The sequence below is a fragment of the Abramis brama genome, assembly GCF_963993115.1.
Source record: "Abramis brama genome assembly, chromosome: 2".
Lineage (NCBI taxonomy): Eukaryota > Metazoa > Chordata > Actinopteri > Cypriniformes > Leuciscidae > Abramis > Abramis brama.
In genome coordinates, this window is record NC_139964.1 from 62,775,053 (window position 1) to 62,796,270 (window position 21,218).

Here is a 21,218-nt window from a genome sequence, read left to right on the forward strand (position 1 = left end):
CAAATATTCAAATGTGTGGGGTCGGTAAAATGAAAAAAATACATAAATAAATTATATATATATATATATTCATTCAAACTGTGGGAATAATAAAGCTGTCACATCACTATCTTCATGTATATGGCTGATGAGAAGGCTGTAGAAGGGTGTAGAAGAAGGTTGGAGAGGTTGATAGTGTAATTGGGTCAATGAAACACTAGGGACACACAATAGTCCTTTGATAATAGACCATTGTCATTGGAATATGTAGTTGCAAAGTAAGGCCTGGGGACTGTGCACTAATATTTCAAACAGGAAGTCAGGAAGTCTTCTTTAATTTAGATGCACTTTGTACTGTAATTTAAGCCCACAGGCTAGTCATCAATCTTTTTACTTCATGCAGTGAATATTTCTCAGGGTATCTTTCCTTTTAATAATCAATTTCTGCACAAGTATGTCTCTGCTGCAAAATAGCTATTTCCACTGCTGTTTCCTAGGGGAAAAAAGATGTTAATTTATAAATTATATATATGTTCAATAAATGTCTATCTATCTATCTATCTATCTATCTATCTATCTATCTATCTATCTATCTATCTATCTATCTATCTATCTATCTATCTATCTATCTATCTATCAAAGACAGATAATCCCCTCCAAAAGCTCAAGAATGTAACATATTTCACATCTAATTTTTTTTTTATTTCTATTTTTATTATGCAAATATGGCATTATGAGAGTTTACTCATACTGTCAAGTAAGGAGAAACTCTCTCTATTCTCTATTTCTATTTTCTCTTCGAATATGTGAGATTCCCTATAACTTTAGTAGGCTACTTATTCATTCTGTGTCAAGTGAGTCATTCCTCAGTGTAAGTGCACCTTCCTCTCGGCAGTGAGTATTCTCAGGGAACTGAGAGTTTAAAGCTGGCTGTCAATCACGATAGTTATGCACTATCTGCCGCTTCCGGTTTCACTCTGGACTACGGCGCGCGCGAACTCGGGAAAAACACATCAGGACTTTTCTCTGTCATCCAGGATTGTGTCATTCTCTTCAAAGTGTGGTTTGGGAATGTGGTTACTGGACGATTTTTCCGTTCATGGACTTAATATTGCCTTACTGAAGACTTTATTAGTACATTAAAGAGAAGGAGGAACATCACCTGTTACAGTTGACCAATGACACCTGTTGACTCTTCGGCGCTGGTTTTAAGAGAAACTGTGCTTTAAACAAACTAAGAGGATATCTGAACGTTTGATGAGCAAGATAAGATGAAAGTCACGGTCAATTTCGGGGAAACGAGGGTTGTCGTCCCGTGTAAAGACAGTTGGATGGTACGGGATTTGATCGATCAAGCCACTCAAAGATACAAGAAGATTGTTGAACAGGTAACTTAACGTGTTGTTTTTAAGTTTGAAATCGTAACACAACCCGATAAATATTAATTTATGAGTCCGACTATTCACTATGGATTGTTTAAATCTCCTTACTTTGGCATATTTAATCGGAATTATTTTAAAAACTACACCTGTTGGCGAATCCTACTATGGCGAAGGCCTGGTTCATGAATATTAAAGCTTCACCATATACGGCTGTTAACCGGGTGTGCCCTCAAGCTCATATCACGTGATCTTGAGCTGTCAACACTGCTCTTTTTCAGATTTCTGGTTATTGTTTTAAATATTTATTATCTTTAGACATTCCTGCAGTCTGATACTGTGGTTAAAGCTTTGTTCTGCGCCTCAAATATGTAAATATGATCTTTAGGTCTACACAGTAACATTATATGTCTGGGAAATTGACTTAGATTGTTAGTGTTCTGTTACCAGTGACTTTCTCTTCACTTTTGTTTGGATTTATTACAGTTTTATAACACACACACACATTTTTTTATTTAGCCAATATAAATACATGCATACATATTACACACAGTACTGGTCAAAAGTTTGGAAACATTACTATTTTTATTGTTTTTGAAAGAAGTCTCTTTGCTCATCAAGCCTGCCTTTATTTGATCAAAATACAGAAAAAAACAGCAATATCGTGAAATATTGCAATTTAAAATAATGGTATTCTATTTCAATATACTTTCAAATATAAATTATTTTTGTGATGCAAAGCTGAATTTTCAGCATCATTACTCCAGTCTTTCAGAAATCATCTATGTATGTATTTATGTATGTGTGTGTGTGTGTGTGTGTGCGTGCATTATTTACAATTACTTTGGAGTTTATTTGACAGTATTTGACAGCTTGGTGATTGTTCAGATTGATCATTTATGTGAAAGTGTCATGCATTTATTGTGTTAAAATGTTAGAAGTGCACTTCTAATGAGTCAATTATTGCAATACTCCGATCTTCGAATTGTTAATATCATCATTAACTTATACATAAATAAATATGTCCCAACTATATTCCACTTAGAGGGGTTCTTTGATATCAATACATGCTTATATTAGTCCTCACTGAGCAACATCACACTTTAATAGTGCAATGCTTGGTCACTGTTAACTATGCTAGTCCTTTTGTAGTGCATACAGCTTCTGCAGTAAATGCCAGTTGGAATAAAGCAGGACTTATGTGATGAATACAGCCGTGTCATTAATCGCTCCCTATCTCCAAATGCAGGTGGCAGGCTGTGTTTGATTAGTTTGGCCTGGGCTCTTGGGCTGAGATGGCTGGCTTTATGGGAGGTTTTAGTATGGGGTTTTAGACTGATGGACGTTATCGGCTGAGATTGGCTCAGTCGGATGGGATGGGCCGTTGCCAGGCGTGCTGGGGTAGACGTGGGCGCTTTATCCATTCTGTCAACCCACCTCTCGGGTCTCATGCGTCACTGTATTTTTAGTATTGAGCCCTTCATCTATGATAGCGGTCCGTGATGCACTTCACCTTGCTTAGACATTGTGCATATTCACGTACAGCATAAAGCAGTTTGTGTTGATGTTAGTTGTAATTTTGAAATGCAAATGTGTCTATGGGTGGATGCATGTTTAATTTACATTTACTTTGAGAGATGAGCTGTTATGGCCGATTTACAATGATGTCAACAATGAAAACACATTATGCATTATTAATGAAAACCAGGCTCCAAATGTGACCGGATGATTATTCAAATAAGCTTCAGGTTATGATTTTGACTGCCCATTTAGATCTACTGCAGTTTTAATGAGTATACACTACATTTGCTGCATTTATGCATTGCAATCAACGATAGACATCTCTGTTGTGTGCACTGATGCAATGGCAACTTTAAATGTTCAAGTTTTAAGTGGTCTGGCTGAAATATGCATTCAAATTACAACCTGTCTACTTTAAAGGGGTGATTGATTATGATTTCACTTTTTTAACATTGAGATGTTGAGCATAAACCACATCTGCAAAGTTACAATGCTCAAAGTTCAAAGCAAAGGGAGATATTTTCTTTTAAAGAAATTGCTTTTTAAGGACTAAACGGCTGGTAGGAACTACACGACATTCTTCCCGGGTTAGTGACATCACCAACCCTAAAATTTACATAAACCCCGCCCCCGGGAACGCGATTTATAGATTATCAAGACAGAATATGCTAATCAATGACTAGAAGACAACTACAACTACATAAATTCACCAACTAACCATTCAGAAACGTCCTGTTGCTTCTACATGTTGTCACTTCTTGAGTCTCTCTTGTCTGACTCTGGTTTTAACATAAGAGGCTAAAAGTTTTTGAAATTGTCTGTGTGAGGTAAAAGGACACAAGCTCTTGAAGCTCCGCCCTCTGTGCCGGGAGCAGCAGCTCATTTGCATTTAAAGGAACAGACACAAAACGGTGCGTTTTTGCTCACCCTCAAAAAGTGACAACTTTAACATGCTATATAAAAATATCTGTGGGGTATTTTGAGCTTAAACTTCACATATACACTCTGGGGACATCAGAGACTTATTTTACATCTTGTGAAAAGGGCATTATACCACCCCTTTAATTTCAACACTTTTTCTTCTCAGTTCTTGGATGATGTTTGTTTAGTGTCACGTTAAATCTGCTTTAAAAAAATGATCCTTGGATGGAAATCTGACTAATGAAAATTGTTGCAGAATAGGAGAAATGTATCATTAAATTTTAAAAAAGGTTATAAAGACAACATTTTGTTTTCTTTAGGAAAACTGACGCAATGCACTGGTGAATCATTTTATTCACTGGTGCCATAGAATGGATTATTTTATTATTTTATAATGTTTCCTGGGGTGCCCTTATAATGTTAGTATGTTTTTTAGATCAAAATTTGTTATAATTTAGAAATAAAAGGCATATTTCCTAGCCTGATTTCATCCATTGATTTGAACACTCTGTTTGAAGGGGCGTGTCTGCTGTGAGACTTCAGTGTTGTTGCCCACTGCTGTGATTGGCTGACATGCTTGCATATGAAATATCTGGCATTACATGTAGAGCTATCTGGAAAACTTTTACTATTACAGCTTTTATATGTTTTTACTATTACAGCTATCGGGATTAAGGAATCATGAGAAGTTTTTTTTAAAGTATTTAGATCTATTCCCATCACATAAAAGGTTTCAGTGATGAGCACTGAGCAGATGACAGCCTGTTGATCGCGTGAATGAAGATCTTATCACTGCAACGCGATATACTGATGCATAAACAGTATTGAACGACTTTGAGAGAAAGATTATCTGTCTGAATTTGAACAATTACACATCAGAAATTCACATAACCCACTGGTTCTCCAGAGGCTCGGATGAAGGAGCAAAAAAATATTTTTGTGTTCATTTGTACAACCAAACACTGAGCAACTGCCATGCTTCGTTCGCTCGTTTGCAAGCCATGATGTCTCTCGAGGAAAAAACAATATCGCGCTGGATCTAGATAACACAATGTAAATTATCGTTAATAAAATCCCTACTTGCCGCTTGCGGGAATATAACGTTAGTTGAAATTGCCCCCTTCGTCCGTTTGAGACGCCGAGAGAAGCCTGGCTGCTTGATATTGTTGTAACAGTCCGTGGTGAAATGGGCAGAGCAACTAAACAACTTCGAATTAAACTGTAGCGGTATCCGATTATAGATAGATAGATTATAGATAGATCTGCCATTTTCCCTATGATCCTCCTCCTGCTTGTTTCTTCACCTGCAGAACTTCTGATGATTCGGCTGTGCAGTTTCGCCTGGCACTGAGCATGGGCTGGCATATGCAAATTTTTAGAGGCGTACATATTAATGATCCCATCGGTTTCGTCACAGTTGGTGTTATGTGGAGATTCGCCCGTTTTTCAGGGGTGTTTTTCAAAAACGAGATTTAAATAAGAAAGAGAAAACTATGGTGTTTGAGACTCACTGTATGTCATGTCCATGTACTGAACTCTTGTTATTTAACTATGCCAAGATAAATTCAATTTCACATTCTATGGCACCTTTAAGACCAAGAACGTATGTTAAGAAAATTAAATAAAAATAACATTTTGGTTTTATGTTGATGTTAGACAGAGCTGTTTGAAAAAACTGATCTGAGAAAATGAATCAGACTCTCCAACACTATCTGACAGAGACAAAGATATTTTAAGGAGAGTCTTTAAGCATTCACTTGTCTGTATAAATGTGTTAAATTGCTGCCTGTTGGAAAACATATCAACATTATCATCATTAAGTTGCTGCTATGCTTCTGAAAATATAGTTAGTAGTCTGTCTACCCCCAAAACCAATCCTATAAGAATACTGAATTAAAAGTGTCCGTCCCACTCGGTAATGTTTGCGTGTCCAGCAAGATCTGACTGACTGGTTGAGATTAACTCACATCTGAGGAAAACTGCTTTATTATCTTGCCATAGCTGGGCTGGTGCTAACCTCTGAGGGTTGTTGGAGAGCTGACTTGGCAGGCAGCGCTGCTGAGATCACTACACACGGCACACTTCCAAAAGCACAAAGCCATTGGTGTCAGCAGCCATCCCTACAACAAATTGCCTTGGATTTAAATGTCACAATGGGTATGCAATATCGAGTCCAATAGGACCGTTCCTATATGCTGAAAACTGACCCTATTTACTTTCTGAAGGGGTCATACTTTCTGAAATGACATGATATTATTATTATTTTTATTTTACGATGTTCCTTGAGGTTCACTTGTAATGTTAAAGGGTGTTTTTGCACAAAAAGCAAATGTATATGCAGAAAAACTATTTTCATTCTGACCCTCTGATTGATAGGGATGCTAACGATTAATCAACGATCGATTAATTGTCGATAATAATTTAATCGATGAAACTCATGTGCAAAACATGCGAGACAATTGAGCGCGCCACATTTACGTATTCTAAATGTTTTAATATCTTCAAGCTATATGCAATGGATTAGCTTGACATTTATTTCGAAACATAGTTAACCAAGGGTCCAAAAAAAACGTCCAAACAAGCGATTTTACTGAACAAGAACTTCTTACTTGTGTACTTTACACTTTTCCAGTAATTTTCCCTTAACAAAATAAATATCTTAATAGAAAAATGTATTTCTTAGTTTCTGCATGTGCTTATGGGTGACATTGTTTCAAATCATGGAACGGGTTGGTGTTGCCTGACTTCAGTGTTTGGAATAACGCCGTTTAAAGGAACGGCGTTAGGTAACGACGTTATTTTTTCAGTAACATTCAGGCTCGCACAGCTAGTGAGGAGGTGGGTTAATAACGAGGTAAGCGATTATGATTGGCTAAGGCAGTGTCATGTGTTTCATGGTAGCCAATCAGAGCCAGTGTTTTTACACACATGCCAGCACACGCGCCACTCACACACACACACCAGCTAAACAGAGATTCGATGAAGCAGCAGAGATGGCGAGTCAGGAGCAATCTTGACTGAAAAGTTGGCGGGCGCGATCGAAAAGTTGCAAAGTGTTTATATTTGTGAGAGAGGGAGAGAGGGAGAGAGGGGGAGAGGGAGAGAGGGGGAGAGGGAGAGAGGGGGAGAGGGGGAGAGAGAGAGGGAGAGAGGGAGGGAGGGAGGCGCGGGCGCGATCGAAAAGTCGCAAAGTGTTTACATTTGTGTGCGTGTGAGGCGCGGACGCGATCGAACAGTGGAAACATAAAAACATAATCCGTAATTTTGTTTATACAGGACATCCAAACTGCAAAGTGTTTTAAGTTACTGCTAATTAAAATTTTAAGGAAAACAAATATATTAATCTGAAATTTAGCAAATTAATTTTCAATTCATTCAGGTACAATTACCAAACATATCTCAAGGTCTTTTTGTCTTTTTATTAATTTAATTAATAAACTAATTATATAAAACATATATAATGTTATATCTGTCGACGTGCAATAAATATCGAAAGTTATGTACAAAGACCTGTCTGTTCTACTCATTTCAACTGACTTGTGAAAACTGCTCAAATCCAAATTCTTTGACATATAGCAACTTTTTTTTTTTAACAGTAACGCAAATAGTTACTTTCCCTGGTAATGAGCTACTTTTATTATAGAGTAATTCAGTTACTAACTCAGTTACTTTTTGGAACAAGTAGTGAGTAACTATAACTAATTACTTTTTTAAAGTAACGTTCCCAACACTGCCTGACTTTGATGTCACGTATCTTCGGCACAGTTTGCAGTGCAGGGTGCAATATTAATAATATTACTATATTAATAATGATAAATGTTTTGTCTCTTAGAAACGTACATTTGACAGTAGTAGTAGCTTAAGTTAGGATGCAGATGTATTTGTTCATTAACAAAAACTGTAAAAATTGTAACAACCTAATTTTTATAATGGTAAAATTTAAATATTCTGACTGTTTGAGATTTATTAAAATGAACCATAGTAGCATACATTTAGCAAGCAAGCATCATGATAACATAAGATAAGCATAATGATTTAGATCGTGATAACCACAGTTAAAACCACACATATAGGCTAGCACCTCACTACCATGGTAAAATGTATGGTTTCTATTGTATTTATATGAAAAACAGTAGTTCATAACTTTTCATAAGATTGGTCTAATTAGATGCTGAAAAGTAAGACTGATTGCCCCTATAACAGCTAGTTAGTCATACTGGTTCTTACAACACAGTCTTAATTTAATGGCTTTGTTTAAGCAACTGGCCTCAGATTATGAAGCTAAAATGGGTTGCACATTTTAAGGCAGTTTTTAGCCATAATTGATTAATGACTTCAAGATCGAAGCAAATGTAAAATACCACTGTTATTGTGCATTCCATGATTGCGAAATGTAAGTCTTTCGGGTTGTTTTATCAATAAGCTGCATGATTTGAGTTATTGTATCACAACGTACGTGTTCTGGATGAATTGCATGCTGACATTTCATACTTTGCATTAGGGGTTTGTTCAGATAGATTATTAACCCTCAGTATAGTGCATGTAGAAATTACTTCTCAGTTCTCATAGGTGGAGACGCTGATAACTGTGTTTGACATTTGAGATCAAACAACTTCCCGCTGTTTAAAGGGGACCTATTATGCAAAATTCACTTTTGCATGCTGTTTGGACATAAATGTGTGTTGGCAGTGTGTGTACACAACCACCCAATAGTGATAAAAATCCACTCACTCCTTTTTTATTAATCCCCATAAATCATAAGCAGTGTCTCCAAACGACCTGTTTTCAGAATGTGGCTTTAGTGACGTCACTAAAGCCACAGGCCCCGCCCACGAGTGTTGACAGTAGGGCTGAACGATTAATCACACTTTCCATGTAATCGCACTTAAATCGAGATGGCTTATCGCGATTTTAAAATCGCAAAGGCTGCGATTATTTTTTTTAATGCGTAGTTTGTCATTGATGTATGGCTCTGTAAACGCTGCTCCATCTGAAAGCACTGTGAGTTTGAGTCACTTACTTATAATATGCATTTGAAAAAACAACACGCGTCAAACATCTTTCCAAAACATAAGCATTTATGAACCTCTTGTCCAACAACAGACAACATTTAATAACATGCATTTACTCCAAACTCACTTCATCCACATAGCGCTCTCTATTTACTCCCGAAATCTGAGGCAGCCGCTGAAGACGAGGTGGAATTATTTTGTTTTCAAAGAAAATGCTCCCTCAACTCTACCGAAATTCGTTTATGTACTTACGCACTTCTTATACTGTTTACTCAGCTCTTACGGTGATTTTCTGGAGTAAAACTGAGGCTTCATCTTTTGTGTGATGTACAATAAACTTTATTAAACTCATCAGTATATGTTTGATCATCATTCGGACAGCAGACTTGTAGGCTATTAATAAATAATGGATACATACAAGCAGATGACAAATACGTTATAATAACCGTAATTAAACTACTAAACTATACCTGTTCCATCTCTATACAGCACTCTGACTCTGTAGGCATTATTGTCCGACTCGAAATGAACACCGTTACTGAGAGTTTCTGATATTATCATCATTCTGTGAGATGAAATTGTCCTGAGAGACTGAGTGCGAGGTCATGAAGCTCCGCCCCCTGGGTCGTCCAGCAGCAGCTTATTTGCATTTAAAGGGCACACACTAAAACAGCGCGTTTTTCTGAGCACCAAAAAATTACAATTTAAAATTTCAATCTGTTGGGTATTTTGAGCTAAAACTTCACATTCACACTCTGGGGACATCAGAGACTTATTTTACATCTTGTGAAAAGGGGCATAATAGGTCCCCTTTAATCACAGGTAAACGGATCTTGTATTTTCGGATTTCTCATAGTGTTTTATGGGATTTGTGGGAGAAAAAACAAAAAGACAATAAATCACTGGATAATTCACAATTTAGTTTGTTTAAATTAGAGATGGTGATTCTCCCACGATTCTGAATAGAAGGCAACTAAACAAAATAACATGTAATTTATTAGATGTTCTGACAAAATGCTGCAGTCTATTTAAAAATATTTAATTGAATTGACTTATTATTATTATTATTATTATTATTATTTCTAAATCAGTTTAAGATGAATGATTCAATGACTCACTCATAAAGACTTCACTTATTTCATTATTGGATGAATCAGCATTTTTTTTTTTTTTTTTTAGATGTAACCGATACAATCTTTATTTGAAGTGTCAAGTTGTGCGAATTATAAACTTTTATTCCAGTACTTTTGTGATTATTCAAATTATTGTAGCACAGAAACAATGATATGATCGTTTCATAACTATATATGATAACTGCATTCTCTGGATCCGCAAATTTGTATGTTCACTGTCTGTGATCATACTTGTTAAGGTTTTGATAGACATAGCTGAATCTTTGTCATTTAGGAATAAGATCGTGTGGGTGTTTAAATCGAGATCACAAACTTTTAACGATTAATTGTGCAGATCCACGAAATAGTCATAGTTTTCCGTATTCCATATTTATTTGTTTCGTCTTAACATTTCAAGTTTTTGCTGTGGGAAGCTTTAAATGTCTAAAACGGTTTCTTCCAGTGTTACGGGAGCTTGTGTGTGTGTGTGTAAAAGGCACCAGGTGTGTTGTTCATCCAAAGCAAATGTTTCTCAGATGGTTTCATGAAAACAGTCCCAGCAGACATATCTGCCTAAACAGCGTGAACACTTTTCCACACCAGCAGGGTGGACGCAAACTGCCGCTTCCTGTTGAGACTGAAGCAGAGAAAGCGCCTTCACAAAAAATATCAGTGTGTGTTAATCTGGGTTGAATTGAGAGTCACTGTTTCATTCTGGATAGGGGGAACTGCCTTTTTCAGTAGTCTGATGGTATCAGCTTCCATTTTAACATGTTTTTGGAGGGTTGAAACTGCGTTTTTGAACAATTATGGAGGTTTGGATGGTTTTGAATAGATTGAGCAGTGGTTCTCTTTTGAACTTCAGAATATGTGCTTGTTAGTCTGGCTATCACCAGACCAAGCTCAATCTTTTAAGATTGAACATTAGTCTGTATGTTCTACTGCACAAGATGCGTGATCAACGGGCATAGTTCAAATGACTCTGTACGCAATTGGATAGTCCTTCAACCAATTAGACCAATAATCCGGGTGACGTACTTCGCAGCGAAAACTTTCCAGGCAGGAAACGTGTCAACAAACGTGTTGGTTTGTAGCATTGATCAGCGGGTGATCGAGTGATTTTTGCAGGGTGTGCAAAACAAAAAACATGAAAGTGAATGGTATACCACTCGAGCGATTTGTTTGCTGAACTAAAGAAGCCATTGAGCATCGCCGAGAGGTTAAAAGGAATTGGATTGACGGTCGTGCGAGAGCCAATAGCGCACCAGGTGGATAAGCCAGTTTATGGTTGGTCCCCGCAGATTTGTAACGTTATATGCATGTATTTACGTTATAAAATTATATGCATGTTCAATTTCCCGGGAATATCAAGATTTTCAATTTCCCGGGAATATCAAGCTAGCAAGGGACAAGCCCTGTTTCCATCTGGTGTTAAGATGCGTTTTCGGTGATGCGATCACAAGTGATCAGCCAAGAAACATTCCCGTTTACACCTGGTAAACAATCTTTCTTCCCTCCCCATTGAACTGTGACTTGCTAAACAATGTTGAACAACCTCTTTACATTTTCAATGTACCCAAGAAGACCTGACGAACTACTTAAACCTGTCTGAGATTGATACCAGTTATCTAAAAAGATATAAGAAATAAAACACACTTTCTGTGAAAAAATTTAATCTGAATGTTTATTGTACTAAAATCCTACTGAGTGCGGAAACATGTATTCTTAAATATTAGTTTTTATGTAAACTTTTTTATTTTCTTTGTTTATTCCCAGGTTTAAATAAAGAGAAAATAAATCATATTTTCAGTACAGCCTCAATGTTTTCTTTAAATATTCTATTGGATCACGTACTATTTCCACTGGCCAAATCTAAAAAAATATGTAATTTATTTTTTTGTCAGAAAACAAATATTTATATTTTTCATTGAACAATGAGTTTTTATGATTCAAAGAAATATTTTACACATAATTTATTAGACATTTTATTAGGTTTTCATTTGCATTAATGTAACTTCATGGAAGCTATGAATGTGTACACTTTTGGTGCACAAATATACTAGTTTGTTTGATGCACCCAAGACTATCACAGATCATTCACAGTTTTGACCAAACTTCTTCTAGGTTTCTATTCTATATTGCACATGTTAGTTCACAATGATAGAACATTTAATGCAGTTTTCACAAAGACCTTCATTGAAATAGACTTTCATTGTATCGAACTGCAACAGTTTAGTTGTCTGCTGTTTAACTGTTTAATGATTGCATGATTTTTAGCATTTATTGTCATGTGTGTCAACAGTTTAATTGAGGTTTCTGCTGAAAAAAAGGCGTTGACCTGGATCTGTTGTCATCATGCATTACTAGCCAAACACGTTCTTTTAGACCATTGTAGTATTTTTTTTTCTTTTTTTTTTTTCTTCTTCCCCAACCCAAGTAGGAAAGTCGTTCGGCAAGTTTGTTTGGTAATGAGCTGATGGTATTCAAACTATGAAAACTTACCCATCTGACTTATCTTATCTGGTTACATGTGTGTACACATGACAGTTTGCATTCCCACTGTACACACTTTCAAGTGCAGCCATTTGATGTTTTGTGAAGTATTATTACAATTTAATTTTTTTTTCTTCTATATATTATAAAATTAAAAGTTTTTGCTGTGATGTCAAAGCTGAATTTTCAGCATCATTATGCCAATCTTCAGTGTCACATGATCCTTCAGAAATCATTCTAATATGCTGATTTTCTGGAAACATGAAAATGTATTATTATCAATGTTGAAAACAGTCTTTTGTGCAAGGATGATAATTTATTTCAGGATTCTTCGAATAGAAAGTTTGAAAGAACAGCATTCATTTAAAATAGAAATCTTTTGTAACATTATACATATCTTTCCTGTCACTTTTAATCAATTTACTGCATCCTTGCTGAATAAAAATATTAATTTCATTCTTTAAGAAAAATCTTACTGACCCCAAACTTTTGAACAGTAGTGCATGTATGTGTATTTTTAATTTTTTTTGTAAATGGTTTAAGTCACAGTGTGATTAATAGTAGTGATTCTTGCTTTGTACCTGGCCTTAAAGCAGTACGGCACTAAAGGCCATGCTGAATAAAATAAAAATGCCTTTTAGCTGTCAATATATTCATAACATCGCATAGCCATAGTTTATTCCTTAATGCTCTGTGGATCGTAGATGTCAGTCTGTGCTGTAATGGTAATGTTGTAAATGTGCTGTAAAATTAAACCTTTCAGCAACAGGAAACACACCTTTTATTGTCATCACTTCCTTAGTTTCCATACATTCATCCACATGGAAACACAGATGGACATAAAAGCTGCTATTGTTTCCTAATCATGACTAAAGGGCTTTCTGGCTAAACAAATGCGAGTTCTTTCAGCTAGCATGTCAAACGAGGGCATATTTTGCATGTGTTATCTTTTTTTTGTAATGGAGATGTTCTCAAACGTCAATCAAAAACTATTATTCTGTGGCGCTTAGTCAGAACTATCCTAATGAATTATAAATATAACATGACCTTTCAATCTGCTAATGTGTTTGTATATACTTTGATTACAGAAATAGTTTTTAATAGTCCAAAACTTCCAAATTCATCTGATTAGTCTCTGGTATTGTTGTTGAACGGGGGACTTCACTGATGGACCTATTGTTTTCAACAGGATGGGGAATTCCTGGTACGGACGCACCATGTGGAGTACGAGGACGGGGGGATCCTGGACCCAGATGACATGCTAACAGACCTGGTGGAGGACAAAGACAAGGTAAGTCTACCGTGGTACCTATACACAAACACTAGAGCTGGACTGAAGAGTTTGTACTTACTATGAACATTATCTAGCATGTTTGTCACGAAAATGTGCGGTAAACACGTTCAAATGTAGTTACGTTTGTCTGGAAGTGGCAAATCACTTTGCTTGTCTGTAGCAGTGGCCTGTGATGGACCCCTGAATTGCGGTTTAATTCACTGAATTCAACTTTCATTTGATGTTTAGACAGCCTCCAAGTTCAATCTTTAGTATTTCTAGCAATTGTTTGGATATTTCTAATAATAATCTCCTTTTTTTCTGAGCATTAGTCGGTGTTGTGATGGTCACAGACATAGGATGTGGCCAAAAGTGAGGCAGTGGGTTGTTTAGTCTGTAATTAGTTTGTCTATATTTACCAGTTTGACACATTCATGCAGGTTTGTGGACCAGCTATTAGCATTATTGGTGGGCGTTATTGCATTGACAGGGTAATCAGCCAGTCACAGCAACATGGAGGCTGTACCTTCTTTCGCGAAAAACAAGATGTTTCCTCCTCCTGAGAGTGTAATCGACTTTATAGATCTCAAAGCTGCAGTTAACTAAAACTCCTGTCTTATCTTTGCAGTCAAGCAGTGGGAACTAGCACAGCAAGTTACTTCAGTGTGCTAAACCGACCTTTAGCTGAGACTTGTTTAGCCGGCCCTCCCTGCCTTGAGCGGATTGGTCTACACGCCAATGACATCATCACTATTTCAGTTTAGAACCAGTTTGGCAACATTTACTTATTTTCTGTCTGTCTTTTTGTATAACAAACTGTGAAACCCTATAAACGCTCAGCCCTATCTGAATAATTTCAGCTTGTTGAATAACTACATCTGCCCAGCATAATATGAATGTTAATATTCACACCATTTGTGTGATAAATGTCCATTTTGCATAGCATAATCTCATAAATTGTAATAAATTCAGATGATAAGCATGATAATAAGTCGCATAAATGGAACAAATTATAAAACCTTAGTCAGTTGGAGCTGAATAATTACTAATAAAATATTCATATGATATTCAGAGCAGCTTATAATGATTAAGTCACTTTCTTTCATTTGAATTTGGATCAGTTTATTAGGAATGTAATTGTTCTGGGGGAGAAGTTAGTGGCCGAATGTTATTGGGGACATTGGAAAATGATATGATATTTCACTCTGAGCAGCTTTCTAATTTATTTGTTTTATATAAACCCTGTGCTTTTGTTGTATTAAGTATAACTTACAAATATCTGCAGATGTTGACACGAGGACGCATGAAAATTGAGCACACGTGTATATTATAGGGTGTATTAAGTCATTCATAATTTATGAAATTACATTAATGTTACTGTTGCCAGGGAGTTGCAATGCAGTTTCTAAGGTGTTCTGAGTATTGTGTGTGTGTATTTTAAGCATTTTGCTATGCATTTGTTAGGATGTTCTTGGTAGTTGCTAAGTGGTTGCTTTTGTATTCTCTAGATGTTTCATATAAACTAGTGGAACTTGTTTACCCATTTTATTGTCCACCTGGTGAAAATAAGTTAGATCACTTACAGTAAGTAATAAACCAGCTCTCCTGTTATGAGATGTCATTCATGTCTGTAGCACAGATGGTGCTGGCCGAACTGTGTGCTGAGGTTTAACACTTAGGGCCAGATTTACTAAACAGGGCAAATTAGCATGAGAGCGCAATTCCCAAAAAGTTCTGTGCTTGATCTACTGACAAATAAAAAAACACATCCGGATACAGCCGGATCATTTCCATATTGAACAACATAATCTACCAAGAGCAGCGCAAATTAGCATCTTGTTTAAGACATGCTTTTTTCGGGCGGTAAATAATGGCGCAAACACCAGTTAATTGACTAGTGCAAACCTTAGTAAATCACCGTGTATGATTCATTTAAATGCTCTCCTCCCCAAAATTTTGCATCTGAAAGGGAAACTCCTACAAATGCATAAGATCAGCCACAAAAATACCCCGTCCGCGTTTTTTCAGCGCCAATTTTTCACTGCGCAAATCCTGTAGTTTTAACGGCAAAAGAGGGTTTGCGTTGACGCAAGCCGTTAGTAAACCTGTAAATCCTTTAGTTGTTATAGGTTTGTTCAAATTACTAACCTTAAGTTTGAGCAACAGCGAAAGTGATGCTTGCATTAGTGTTTTTGTTTCATCCTGTTTTCGTATAAAGAGCATTTTGATGCCTAAAATTGCTGTCTAAGCTTCTCTCTTTGGAACGGAGCTGTTTTGGCTCCAATAAAACAGATTATTGGCAAACTTTCTGGCGTGAGATTTAGGCTTAATAGGAAATGAGAAACTTTTTTCTCTTTAACTCGCTGCTATTGATTCCTGCACGATTTTGCATTCTAAACGCATTTTTCTTTTTCTTCCTGAAAGTGTTTTCCTTCCATTTAGACTGAAAAACCATTCTTGCAAACTCATTTTTCACACTGACCGGGCCCATTATTGCCCATTATGCAGTCAAGCAGCTTTCGTCTCTGTTATAATAATCTTTATCATCCTTTGGAAACATTCCACCGAGACGAGGTCTCACCGTTAGTAGCGCATGCTAATCAACTTTAATGCAAAGCCAGTGCGAGGGAGTCACAGCATCTTCATTAGACCGTTCTTCACCTCCAACGGAGGTTGATTAGGGTGAAGTTGCCATGGCGATGGAATCAGATTACGGCCCCACCCCTGCTCTGATGCACATTAACCCCCAGTAGGAAATGATGGCGCTTGGCTTGACCCCCGGGCCCTGCCCATGAATATTCAGGGCGGGATGATGAATGACGTTAATGCGTAGAGTTGTTGTAGTCGGGCCCCCGGTGGACTCTGGGAGACGGAGAGGTCATGCTAGGAGGACTTGCCACACTGTTTCCTTTAGTCAACTAAACGATTAATCACTCTAGTTCTTCTCTTTTAAATGTATTACTCTGTTTTTGTGGCGGTATTATGAACCTACACACATTTTGAGTTGATTATGATGTTCTTTGGTGTCTACTTGTGTGGGTAGAGGTCTGAATGTGATTGTTCATCCAAAAATGATTTCCATTTACTTGCCTTCATGTTGGAGTAAATCTGATTGTGTACGATTTTCTTTTTCCAGTGGAATACAAAATGAGTTAGCTAACATAATCTCTGAACTTCTGTTTTTCATACAGTTAAAGTGGAAAAAAAATATATAATCACCATAAAAGTGGTCCATATGACTCGTGCATAAATACTGGGGGGCGGAATATGTTCTCTGCCCAATTGACGCATAAAGCTTGGCAAAGGTAAATATTATGAATGTGTCAGATGATGACAGATCGGCTGCAAAGATGAAGTTAACGATGCTGACTCGCCATCTCCGCAGTAGTGGATTCTCCTCTAGAGAGAAATGCACCTTTCATACGGATTACATAATCAGAGACAATTCTTTTCTATTTGAATTGGTTTGTTTAAAAGTAGACATTTCAAGCTTTCTATAGATATATTTCTCATGTCTGTGAGGCAAGTAGCCTATACGCTGAGTTTCGATTCATTTATGTGACGCGCTGCAGTTCAGGGAGACCGAGACGGCAGAAAGCGCATCCTGTTTGTTTTATTTATTTTACAAAAGTACAATGTTTTGTTGTTATTGGGAGTGTACACAAATTAAAGTAGACCCTTTACAGTTTCGAATGAGGTCTTTACTCTTATCTGTATGACCAAAAATGGAGTATTTTAAAAGCTGAAAAAAAAAAATACAAGTGAACGCGCCGGCGCCTCAATGTCTTTAATACTTCAGCTTCCTCCTGTGTAAGAAACTGGACATCACTCCACAACATCTAACTCGAGAACACGCATTAAAACAGTCCAGGGTGACTTCGTTTAACACCATGAATACATTACACTGTCTGTCTGTTGAAGCATTAGTTTTCTCATATTTCCACTTATCTGTGCGCTTTTGTTAACTCAGTTTCTTTGCGTGAAAATTTTGGAAATTGATTTATGAACATCTGTCATGTCATTTCATTTCAATAAAATTAATTTCAGTAGAAAAATCAGGTGCTTAATTTGGTTTATATTTGCTCATTGCGCTGCAACCTCTTGTGGCCTTAGGAGAAAATACATGACTTTTTTCCTCTATAAATATGTATTTTAGAATTCAAATATAATTTGAATATTATTATTATTATTGAAGTGCCCCTATTATGCTATTTTAAAGTTTCCTAATGTTGTTTTGGAGTCTCCTACAACAGGTTTACATGCATCAAAGGTAAAAAAACTGTTTCATTTCCTCATAATATACATTTGCACATCATCACATTTTCAATAATTCTCAAACGACTCGTCAGATGAATCAATCTCTCTAAATCCCTCCTTTCCGCAAGCTACTCTGCTCTGATTGGCCAGACAACTCAGTTTGTTGTGATTGGTTTACCGTGTACAGCGCGTCGAAAACAAAACCGCCCATTGCCATAACAACGTCAGCTCTGCTTGTCCTGAGGCTTCCTACACCGTAAACTAAACACAGTAACGAACAATGACGTCGATTTTACCATATCAATCCGAGCGCGAGTCCGATGATGAAACACTGGAAGAACTAGTAATTGAACCCGAACCTCCATCGCAAGGACGACTCGAGCAGGACGTTTCTCAGTGATACACTACTCAGTTTGAGGCACATTATGAGATGTTGCAACTGTAATTCCTCACCATCAGCATTAACAAGTGCATGTCCATCAACAAACCGATTATTTTACTTGTAATAATTTATTTACAGAGTTTTTTTCTAATATATTGCGGTGAACACGTGGAAACTGTATCAATAACAGTGCATGTATGCAATGTATACATTAGCCGAGCTCTAGCGTGAATGACTGATGTAACATAAACGTTGGTAAAACAGATCTTGCTCCATGCTTAATCTTTCCTCAAAGAAGTGAGAACGACAGACAATCTGCATTAATAGACACAGTTATAGGTAATAGTGGCCCACAACTGATTAGCAGAAGTATTTAAGTAAGACAGTGATAACGTGAGTTAGCCAGTTAGCAGGAGACCTACACAATATAAAACTCAAAACTAAGTATTTTTAACACCATCTTTCAAGAGCAAGCGGTTTGTGAATCCTGCATTGAACTCCGAGATTTGAGAAGCACTCGTCAGGGAAATAAAGGGAACACAGCAAAAGTTTAGGATTATACTGCTGTGGTAAAGATGAATTTAACCACTGATTCTTCACATGCTCGTCCTTGGGCAGTGAAAGTCTTCTCGACATGATGCTATCCAGTATCCACAGGAATCAGCTGCCGGTTTGAGGTTTAAAGGGGGGGTACAATGGTGTTTCATGTATTCAGAGTTGTTTACAGTGTTAAAGAGATGGATTCTCATGCTAAACATGGGCAAAGTTTAAAAAATATATTTTGGACGAATAACGGAGAATTTCTGTGCCGAAAATCTTACTTCCGGGTTGGTACAAGTTTCGGCTGTTTTTTTTCGATCGTGGATCTAATGACGTAGATGAGAGTGGAACTCCTTATATGAGCATTTCTCTCGGAAAAGCATAGGATTTGTTCAAGAATGTCTCCAAAAAAGTGTGTTTTTGGATGTGAGGGAAAGCTTACCGTGTTCAGTTTTCCAAAGAACCCAGTGTTACAGGAACAGTGGATGCAGTTTGTTTTTCCGGGGCAGCAACGGAGTGTACCAAGTGCGGTTGTGTGTTCTGGTCATTTCAGTGACGAATGTTTTATTAACAAGGCCCAGGTCGACGCTGGATTTGCAAATCGTTTGCTATTAAAACGTGGAGCGGTCCCAGTGATAAAAGACCCCATTCATTTAAGTACAACTGGATCAGATTTCTGTCTTTTGCTGGAAATCAAGCACTACCGCTGTATTTTTCTTTTATAAATATAATAAAACTAAACACTTTTTGGAGATATTAAGGATGCACTACTACTCTATAGGTACTTAAGATTAACATGTGATTAGGTGAAACTGTGCATGTTATGTACCCTTTAAGTTTTCCCATGCATTAAACTGCTGTCAGCCTCCAAAGACAAATGTTCAGAGTACAATATGTCAATAATACCTGATATCCTGAGATATTATCACACTGACCATAAAGGATTCCTCACCCACCTTCATGAGCTTATCGTCATGCGTTCAGCCCACTTATCTTTTTGCCTAATGCCCATAATCAGCCACTCCAGATGATGAATGGTGATTATGTGTGTACGTGTGTGTTTCTTTGAGCTTTACAGAGTCACAGATAATGACCTAAATCCCCTACAACACCCTATGATAACAGGGCACTTTACTTTCCCAAGATCCGCATTACCTGTACAGCCCTATCATTCACTTCCACTCACTGTCACTCACTGATGCATTATGGGTCTGTCCCTGTGTGCTAGTGCTGTCATAGAGGTCCATCAGTACGGGCAGGTTAACAGCCATTAGAGAGGAGAGTGTTATTCAGCACCTAGTCAGGAAAAACTCCAAATGGAATCAGTACATGATTCCTATTGGAATTTCCATCCTAATTTGGGACCAATCATTTTTCATTCTCAGGATTCTCTAACATCTTACTTAATGAACTGATATTTGTTTACAGAATTTTATTATTTTATTTGATTAGTCATGTTCACTTCTTTGTAATGGAATAGTATTGGAATAACGGTATATTAGAATTATGTAAAATGAATGCACTTTTTTGGTGATCAGATCAATTTTTTACTCTAGGTGAGAATCTTATGGCAGTATTCATAGTTTTTATATACACTACCATTTAAAAGTTTGGGGTTGGTAAGATGTTTTTGAAATTTGTGGTCAGCAAGGCTGCATTTATTTGATCATAAATACAGTAAAAACAGCAATATTGTGAAATAATATTACAATTTAAAATAACTTATTTTCTATTTTAATAATTTTAAAATGTAATTTATTCCTTTTATGCAAAGCTGAATTTTCAGCATCATTACTCCAGTCTTCAGTGTCACATGATCCTTCAGAAATCATTCTAATATGCTGATTTTCTGCTCAAGAAACATTTCTGATTATTATCTTCGGTTTTGATTTATGGCATGCTGGTCAGTCTTATTGCCTCTTGTTAATCAAACTAAACAACCTATTGTTCTTTTAGCCTTTGGGCCCTATCTTACACCCGGTGCAATGCAGCGCCAAGCGCGACGCAAGTGTTTTTTGCTAGTTTCAGCCCGACACAGTTTTCATTTTCACGTCCTGCGCCACATTGTTTAAATAGCAAATGCATTTGCGCCCATTTGTGCGCCCATGGGCGAGCTGGTCTGAAAACGAGGTGTGTTCAGGCGCATTGTTGGTGCGTTGCTATATTGAGGCAACAGAAATAACTACGCCACTGACCAACTGAATGTTAGTAATGTGCGCCTATAGGCGGGTCCACAATGCGCGTAGCCGTGTGCACTCTGCTTATTACACACACAGGGACGCACAGCAGCACACAAACATGCCAAATATTTAAAATAAAAGGATTACAATGTAAAATATTATTATTGTG

General features: G+C 37.0%; 1 protein-coding gene across 1 annotated transcript in view; it reads left to right on the forward strand.

The window, feature by feature from the left end:
• Nucleotides 1–840: 840 nt before the first annotated feature.
• Nucleotides 841–21,218, forward strand: part of pard3ba (par-3 family cell polarity regulator beta a) — a 160,173-nt gene continuing 139,795 nt past the window's right edge. Inside the window, exons 1-2 of the mRNA XM_084095055.1 lie at nt 841–1,367; nt 13,607–13,708. Coding sequence (XP_083951181.1) covers nt 1,251–1,367; nt 13,607–13,708 — 219 coding nt within the window. The 5' untranslated portion in view covers nt 841–1,250. The remainder of the gene's footprint in view (nt 1,368–13,606; nt 13,709–21,218) is intronic.